The sequence below is a fragment of the Apteryx rowi genome, unplaced genomic scaffold (genome assembly GCF_003343035.1).
Source record: "Apteryx rowi isolate R43461 unplaced genomic scaffold, aptRow1 scaffold_141, whole genome shotgun sequence".
In the NCBI taxonomy this organism is placed as follows: Eukaryota; Metazoa; Chordata; class Aves; order Apterygiformes; family Apterygidae; genus Apteryx; species Apteryx rowi.
The window spans coordinates 420,369-429,615 of NW_020447653.1; the positions used below are offsets into that span (position 1 = coordinate 420,369).

Consider the following 9,247-nt stretch of genomic DNA (forward strand, 5'->3'; position numbering starts at 1 on the left):
GCGGTTGCGGCGGAGCCCGGGCTGCAGGAGCGAGGAGCCCACAGCGGGAGGGGACGCTGCTGTCGCTCCCTGCTGCACCTTGGAGCCCGCCACGCCGCTCCTCCAGCCTCCGTGGAAGCACAAAGTCCTCGCACGGGGCAGCGGGCAAAGCTCCGCTGAAAACTCAGACAGAGAAAGGCCGCCGCGCAGGGGCGGCTCCCCTTCCCGCTGCCACCTCCAGGATCCCTTCGCCGGGGCTCCTGCACCTGCCCCTGTATTTGCAGCGCTCTGAGTCACCGGAGCTCCCCGAGCAAGTTGCAGGTCCTGCTCCACCTCCGCAGCCAGCTCCCGGAGAGGACTCGGCCCTAACCCGGCCAGGCCCAGCAGTCACGTCCTCACCAGCCTCGTCCAACGGCCTCCGCACACCGAGTGCCTGCAGAGAGCCTCCGCGGCTGCTCGGCCCCCGTAAGCGCCAGCTCAGGGTGATGCAGAACCAAGGGCAGCATGGTCGCGGCCTCCCCGAGACAGCAGAGCTGTAATTCACCCTTCTTCCCCTGCTTTGCCCATTGAGGAAACAGCAGTGATGCCACACAGCCTTTTAGCACAAGTCTCCACCAGAACAGCCTACAGCCTGCGTGCTGCCAAGCTTCCCGCTTGTCTTCTGCCAAAGAGAGCTTTCTGCTCATTATATCACATTTTGTATGTAAGGTGGTTTTTTAAGTCACTCCCCCCAACACAGTTTGGCCCCATGGGATCCCATAGAAAACCATTTTCTAGACTTGAAATCTAGCATCTCTGCTGGGGGTTTCCACTTATTCTCTGCTGGACAAATGTAAAGAGACAAGAGCATCGCTGCTATTGTGCACTTTATTTCTATAGGTCCTCTCACTGAGGATCTCAAGCGCTTTTCAGACACAGAGTCTGCACATCGTTACCAGTTTACAGGTGGTGACAATGACAGCAGATCGAATGATTTGCTCAGGGACAGGCAGAAGTCCACGCAGGAGCTAGACGCAGAACGCCAAGTGACTCCTGGGCTTCTGTGCAAACTCAAACGTTGCCTCCTCGGGAATGACTTTAAGGTTGATTTTGTAGTCGTGTGCATTCCCTGTTCATCTCAGGGCTATTAAAAATAAATCACTGAATAATCAAATACAAGTCAATATCCTGTCTAGGGCCAAAACACCGGTTAGCTTTTACCTGCAAAACATTGTTTAGAGCTTTGGGTACAGAACCTAAACTCTGCATGGCTTTAAATCAATGGATAAAGGAGAGGAAAAAAAAAAAACCAAAAAACCCAAACAGACTAAGATTAAGAACAGGTATTAAATGAGAAGTGAGATCCAGATGAGCATGAATTCAAATACTCCTGGGAGGGAATGCTGCCTGCATTTACCCGGTGAAAGCTTTTTGCTTCGCAGCTGCCACCTTTGCGCCCCGTTTCAGGCAGCAGCAGTTTCTATTCACTAGGCAGTACTTCCCACCACATATTTCAATGGACCCACCAGCAGAAATGAAACAAAACAAGTAACCAACACAGAGAGGGAACGAACGGAAGACGCGCATATGTACGCACACACACACACACGCGTTGAAACACATTGGGGTGAAACATTTACATTTATATTGAAATATGCACTAAACAGAGTGAGCTCTACCAGTTGATGCATTTTTTGCCAAAGCAGAAACACATTTTTTTCTGGAGAAGGTTCAAGTCAGCGACCAGTAACAGGGCAGCGCCTCCAAGCAGGTAGGTAGGTCACTGCAGAGCGAGGTTGCAAGCTAATTTCACACGCACTGCAAGCTTTCCTCCTTAGAGGTCCCCATCCTGCGCCTGGAGTCCCCCCCCTCCACGAGCTACAAGAGAAGGACTCTCTCTGTCCTTTCACATCTTTTCTTTTGCTTTTTCTTTGCTGCAATAAATATGAAACTGGCAGTGCTCACAGGCCACAGTACAGACAAGATTCCAGGCTTCAGCACAGAACTGCAAAATGCCACTGGATCGTTTACAAAAGGGAAAAGCCCCAAAGGGTCAGTTCTTTCACAGCCAACCATTAACAATGAAATAGTTCACGCTGGCTGGGCAGGGGCAGCCCAGCCCAGCCCCGATCCCAAGAGACATCGGTCGCCCACAGCTGGAGCTAAAGCTTCTCTACGTTTCTTGGGATGAGGCACTCGTCTCTTTAGCACTAGTGCAGCGAGGAGGGAGAGCCCCTCCTTGCCCGCTCACAGAAACACTCATTTTGAGGGGGACAGTTTCTTACTAGGCAGCAACAAGCAGAGCTAAAGCCCCAGAGGAGAGAAAGGGGTCCTTTGCTCACGCAGCGCCAGCATGTCTCAGAGATGGTTAAGGTAGCAGACGAGAGAAGGAGGGCCATGAACACCGAACCAAGCACAGAGCGTGGCACCTTAGCAAGCCAAGCTTAAGCAGAGAGACCCAGCAGAGCTGTCCTCAGTCACATTGCAGAAGACTCACAAACCTGCCAAACCTCTCTCATTCCACCCAGCACCCTGCCAAGAGGTACTGACTCACAGCTGAACACAGCCTCGGTTGCACAGGCATTTCGTTAAGAAGTTAGAGCTTTTTATTGAAGAATACATTCCTGGTTAGCATCTCTTTAACCAAATGTGGTGACAGCATGGAGAGAAGCAGGGATGTATAGAGTAAACTAGCACACTGCCTTTTTACAACAGCCTAGAAACCTGAAAAGCTCACAGGGAGCAGAATCTGATGTATCCCTCACCCTAAGCGGGGAGAAGTCCTTTCCCCAAGAATCCTCCACTCCAGCCTCTTTTTAACATTTGTTTTTACACTCTTTCTTGCCCCAGCTTCTCCAGGGCGCCTCTTTTCCTGCCAGAAGCCTGAATAACATTCCCTTAAAGCCCATTCTGCAAGGCAGTGGAGCTACAGAGCACACAGGCTGAAGAGCCTGGGGGCACAGTGCATCCCTAGTCTGGTTTGTGGGTGTAGGACCATAACCCCTCCTCTCTCCTACAAGCACTCTGACACCTTACACTTTTGTTTCTGGGAAGTGGAATGCTTCATCCTTCCTTCATCTGTGTGTAGATCACATATACTGGCAACAAAACACACACTATGCATGCAATCCAGGCAGAAATCCTGCTATGATCAAATCTACAGGAAAAGGGGAATGTAGTGGGGACATAAAAGTATTCCTTAATGCTAGATTATAGACGGCATTAAACACCAGAACCCTTTATTATAAAAAAGGGCAAACAGACTATATACAGTACCTATGTACTTTCATTGCAGTAGGGCACAGCAAGCAACCTGGACAGCTAACCACCCCTCATTAAGAATAAGGTACGGAGCGCCTGCTACGAATGCGTCCGTTCCTCTCCAATTTACCTGCCAAGACGAGCATGCGTGACTGCAGATTCCACTGACACTGAAAGAAGCGCAGAGATCTGCATTGGCAGCTCCTGATCAGCTACCTGTAGTGCGAAACACTGCAGTGTTGCGCAGCACTGCCAAGCTCCAACTCTGGCAGGTAAGTCAAGGAAGAATAGAGTTTGTTTAAAACTATTTTATTTGCAAGTATATTCCTCTAGGGCTCTGCATTTAGGGGCCAAAACAGTTTCTTCTTCAAAAAGATAACCTTTCAGTTTTAAATGAAAGGCTGTTTTTATATTATCATTAGTAGACTATAATCAGCCCTCATTAAAAAACAAAACCAAAAACAAAAAAACCCATCTAGTTGCAGTCCCTGTAGGAGGGCACTCGCCACACTGGCTCCCTTGGCTACAGGAGAGGGGGCAGTGACCAGGGCAGGAGAAGACTACACCTTGACTTCACTTTTTACCATAAGAGGCGGTAGTTGCTTGAATAAAATGTTTATACAAGTAAAACAAAAGCAATAAAGAAATATACACCTTTGAATCTGTAAAGCTTCAGACTGATTTAGGCCTTGCAAAAAGGGGCTACGCATACGGATTTTCTTTAGAAAAAAAAGGATGTAACAGTCATACTTAAAAAATGAACGATGAACAGCACTGCGAAGAGCCCTGTGGCACAGGCATCTCAAAGGAATGAAATGTCAGTTTTACAGTAGCGAGGAAGTGACTGCCTTGTGTGATACTTACTGGGTAATTAAAATCCTAAACTGAACAACTGTTAAAAGCCAGCAATACCGCACACAGACAGGAGCAGAGAACAGGACAGTCAGCAGCACCTGCATGGGACTGCCCACACAGAAAGCAACATGGAATGAAGAGCGCCCCAGCTAGCAGACACGGTGAAATAAGCACATGAACAAGCACCTGGGAGCATTACACAAGCTCAGTTAACGGTTTGTTTCGTTATATTTCTGAATTCCAGTTTCATGCTGCTTCAGAAACAAGGAGCAAGAAAGCAACGAGCGTCACTTAAACACCCCTAGGAAATGAAACTTTAAAAGGTGGGACCAAGTTTGGAAAAATGCAGCTGTTATGACTTTCTGCAAGTGGAATGTGATTCTTGTTCACCGGCTAATACACCGAGCACAATCCCCACAGCCGAGAAGGGGGAGCCAGGAGCTGCCTATGGGCTGTCAGAGACAGGCTAAAAGGGTTCTAGAGCAACCACAGAGCAACAATACGTGAGAGGGGCACAAAGTGACAGTCCTGTTCTCATTTTAAATGAGGAATGGTTTAAAAGTAAAACTCTTCTTCAGCTAATTTCCTCCTGCAATAAAACCAACCAAGCCGGCCCTTGTACGTACAAGACCAGTTAAACATTAGCCTTCCCCCTCAAAACACTAGATACGAACATCCGGTAACATTCTACAATGGAAAGTGCTTTAAGAAAGAAGGATTCTGTAGTGCCAGTGACAGAACTGATCTGATGGGCTGGATGATGTTAACACTGATATCAGCTAATCAGGCCAGAGCAGCTCGTTTCTCCTCAGGGGTCTCCTCCAGTAGCTGCATGATCAGTTCATGGAGGGGTTTGCAGATCTTTGCATAGCCCCCTCCTGTCAGGTGCAGGAAATCAAACATGTCGTGGTACGAGATGGTGCCATCTGAGTGCACGAAGCCGATGTCTACATCCAGAAGCTGGACATTGGGCAGTTTGGGGAGTGAGGTTTTTAGCAGCTGGTTCACCTTGGCATTCTTCTGCCGCAGAGGGTTTGGCTTCTCTCCGCGAGGTAGCAGGCCCTGACACAGGAAGGAGGCAAAGAAGAGCTTTCATACAACTTTGATGGTGTACTAATGCCTTCTCTTTCAATTCAGGCATCCCTTCAAGATTTAAGATGTCTACGATAAGGGGAACTCATCCCTTCAATCCGACTTTCTCCATTCAGATCTAATTTTAAGTGCAACTGAAGGAGCCAAGTGAGCTACAAGCACAACTGGCCTTTTTATCTGTATCTATGTATCTCTGTTTGTGCTCTTTTTATAAGGTTTCAACAGTGTACTGCTTGCCATCGCTCAGCTTCTCAATAGGAGAAGCACCACATAACCTGTTACAACAAGGAAGCAAACTAGCATTTCCAGTCCCAGTTCTGATCTGGGCACCTTCATTCCTTATAAGACTTCTTCAGTGAAATTTCTAACTGGGAGAGCAACACTGCTAACGAGAGTGCTTGTCTCTGAAGGGGCTGGAAGGATGACTTCTGCAAAGCCAAGCGAACGAGGGAAAAGGCATACAAAGCAGAGGATGATAAATAGAGTAACTGCCCTCCCCCATAACGATCGAGTAGCTCCCAGTATCACAGAGATAGGGTACAGAGAATACGGGTCTTCCTCAGAGCACTCTGTTTTCACAGCACTCCAAGAGACATACCAGTACGATAACTTTGGCCTGTGGCTGCTGGGTATTTATCAGACGCACGATGGCCTCAATTCCACCTGATACTTCTTCTGCTGTGTTTTCATGATTATTTGTTCCAACCCAAACAACAATGACCTACAAGGAGAAAAAAAAAGGTTTGCAACTTTTGCAGAACAAGTTGCAATAGTCTTGCTGACTGAAAAAAAACCTGTAAAAATGTAATCTGCAACCAATGAGCTAAATTAAGAGGTAGGTTTAAGGATAACCCCAGACTGCAAGAGGTCCTCAATTTTCTGTTATGCAGATTTCTGAATAATTTCTCATGAGCTTCAGATTTCCCCCTCAGTATAGACTAAGAACCAGAACTATGGAAGCTTTTTTGATCAGACAAAGAAATGTCAAAAGCCCACCCCATTTTAATGTAGCCTCCTGGTCATCTTCCTGCAGAAGCCTGTGTTGGTTAAAAAGATGTTAATGTATCAACATTATAAGCTCCTCAGGGGCAGGGAAAACTATAAAGTTCTTTAAAATTAGAAAAAAAAAATAAAAAAAGGTTTTAAACTGTTAAATACAGAGTCAAATACAAGTGACACTCTCCTCCCCTACTTGGAGCGTGCACTGAATAACTGCCTCGCGCCACAGTACCTTGGCGCACGGTTCATTGTTTTCAGTAAGGAAGTTCACAGTAGGGATGCAGTCCTACATGCAGACTGGAAAGCTGATCTTCACTGTGTATAATGAACATCTTTACTGATTTTGTTAACTCTTTATCAAGTATTTCGCCGTCCCTTTCTAAGGGCTGACAAGACATCTCAGACCCGAGATGCATACTGCAAGTCCAAGCTACACCTACCTACAGTAAATACATAGCCCTGGCCAATATTATCACTAGGACCATACAATCACCTCCATTTGTTGATGACATATTCCAATTTATATATTCAGCAGTGTAAACCTTGTGTATGAGAAATACGGTTCTGTTTCCAGATATCTTCCAAATACTTTTGGTTTAACCAAACACATTTCAGTACCATATATGTACTTAGTGCCAACAACTGCTCAAACAAAAAGATGCTTTTAAGAATAACAGCTCAACCAATTTTGCCCCAGCCAAGCACTAAAGCATTTTCTAAGTCAGCACAGGGCTGTCTTGCTTGGTTTTCTGCTTATACCTTCGGTTTAATGTTCTCCAGTTCACCATTTTTCAGTCTCCAAAGAACATGTCCTGTTGTGTCTCCACCAATCCCAAAATTCAGTGCGTGAAGTGGTGAGAAAAGTTCTCGCCATATCTGCAATCAGAAATCAATTTGCTATTTCAAGGCCAGCATACTGATCACGCAAGAAAGAAAAATACTACACACAAGTCTTGCAGAACAAAGTTACTCAGTTACCACCACCGTGGAGCTGCAAAATTGCTTTGTTCTCCAACAGAGTTTTGCAGATTAAGGAAACACATGTAATCTAGCTAGTCCCTTACATAAACTTTGCTTCTGAGACAGTCTTTAACTTGTCTGTCACCAGAAAAGCACGTATGCCAATACAAGTAGTTCATAAGCGCTAGAGGATTAAGCCTATTCTGGCCAAGAAAGATACACCTACAAAGATTTCAATGGCATACTCTTGGGGATACAAGGAGCTAGTAAAGGCTTGTGTATGCATGACAAAGTGGAGGCAGTTATATAGTCTTCACAAAAAGACTGGAAACGGATTACAGAGGTAAACTGGAAAGACTTAGTGCAAGCCTGGGAAATTAAGGAAACGGGGCAGAATAAAACCAAAGGAATAGCAATAAAATCGGAATGAAACAGAAGGACTTGTCGATATTACACACGATCATAAATTACTGGATTAGAAGTGATTAGGGAGACAAATTCTAATTCATATAATCCCACAACTTTCTTTAACAATACCTCATACTGCTGTAGCAACTGCACCATGGAGTCACCCACAAAGAGCACATCGGGTTCCTTGTCTTTGCAGTCCAAAACAAATCTGTTGTGCTGTTTAAAAGAAAGCGGCAGGGTAAGCTCTGACTGACAGTTCCTCATCAACATCTCCACTGAAGAACAGAAAGGGACAGTTGCCCAACCAGTTCCCCTGCTGTCCAACTGAGCCATTCCCTCCTGTCCGTCCTCCAACATACTTCTCCGTGTTAACCTGTGAACTGCCGGACGCTCCTTCAGCTGCGCGAACCCCACCACTGAATGCGGCCTTGGTTCTGATAGAGCAGCATTTTGCTCACTGTGTGCTGCATGTAAGTAAGACCTGAGCCTGCCAGACACCCATTAAATTCAGCAATTACAGAACACAGAAATTAAGTTAGTCACTCCAGTGACTATCCTCCGGCTATTTTACCCTGTCTAGGAGGAAGTATTGCAGCAAGAGACTGGTAGTCCAGACACTTCGGCTCTGCTATTTTCAGCTTGGTCGCTCCCTTGCAAAGACGCACACTGGAAAGCACTGTTCTGCACTGTTTTTTAACACATGGGTTGGCAATTCTTCTCTGTTAATGGGCCAACGGGAGTATTTTCTGAAGCTGCTTCACAGTGCAGCTTTCAGATCATGTAACAAGGCTACTTCTGGTTTGCTCCAGCATTACAGGTATGGTGGGTACCAACAACCCTCCTGCGTTTGGGCAGCAGAGCTGTTACAATGTCAGAATCGGAGGCGTGACCAGAACAGGCCTGTGCACCACTCATCCGACAGCCCCCAACCTCCAAGTAAAGATGATTCAGTCTGACAATTGTCTTTTCCAATCTTACCTGTGACATCCATCTGTCATCCCCCTGGATATCTTCAGCAGCATGTGGGATTGCTGCTGGATTTGAGTCTCCCTGGCTCATTCTATTCCTGTGGAGAGAACATTTTAGACAAGCAACTTTCAGGAGTTATTGCAGCATGCCAACACAGGGAGTAAAGGCCAGCTGGCTAGAAACCACTGTACTTCCTGACATTCACAATGAACAATTCATGACTATTTCTAAGTATATAGATTTTTAGCTGACAACCAAATCCATTTTATTCCGTGCAGGAACGCCTGATGACTCTGCAGCCGATCCTCTTGACATTACCTGCTGATTGAACAGTCAGGCCTGAATACAAGCTCTTAACAAAATAAAGGAAAGCTCACTTCAGAGGATGTCCAGCAGGGGCACACCTCTTTCATTACAATCAACACTAATAATTGGGGGACTACCCACTATTTGCATAACGCTATCTCGGTTACAAATAGCGAGCTCTAAACGGGATTAAGTGGCTTGGGGAGACAGCGCAGCGCGGCTGCGCTGGCGCAGAGCAGGAACTGGCACTGGACGCGGGGCTGACCCTTCCAGCGGCTGTTCTGCAAAAAGCCAGAGCCCGAGCTTTTCTCCCCAAAGCGCCCGAGCCCGAGCCCTTCTCCCACAGGCCCTTTATCGCGCAGCACAGGCCTGCAGAAAGGAGACGCCCGGAGCAGAGCGCCAGGCCGCGGCGGGCACGGCCGCCGCCCCTCTGCGG

At 46.8% G+C, this 9,247-nt stretch overlaps 1 protein-coding gene across 1 annotated transcript; it reads right to left on the reverse strand.

Annotated features, from left to right (window-relative positions):
• Window positions 1–828: 828 nt before the first annotated feature.
• PAFAH1B2 (platelet activating factor acetylhydrolase 1b catalytic subunit 2) lies at window positions 829–8,770 on the reverse strand. Its single transcript, XM_026057944.1, has 5 exons — window positions 8,515–8,770; window positions 7,663–7,752; window positions 6,925–7,041; window positions 5,765–5,887; window positions 829–5,136 (listed from the first exon to the last, which is right to left on the reverse strand). Exons 1-5 carry the CDS (start codon window positions 8,593–8,595, stop codon window positions 4,858–4,860), a joined length of 690 nt encoding a protein of 229 aa, XP_025913729.1. The 5' UTR covers window positions 8,596–8,770; the 3' UTR covers window positions 829–4,857.
• Window positions 8,771–9,247: the final 477 nt, after the last annotated feature.

Excerpts from the sequence above, each read along its gene's own strand:
- PAFAH1B2 (XM_026057944.1), bottom strand. The coding sequence starts at position 8,595 with ATGAGCCAGGGAGACTCAAATCCAGCAGCAATCCCACATGCTGCTGAA. Across the intron at positions 7,753-8,514 it reads ATGACAGATGGATGTCACAG|CACAACAGATTTGTTTTGGA; the intron begins GTAAGATTGGAA and ends TCTTTTAAACAG. Across the intron at positions 5,137-5,764 it reads AGGCCAAAGTTATCGTACTG|GGCCTGCTACCTCGCGGAGA; the intron begins GTATGTCTCTTG and ends TTCCTGTGTCAG.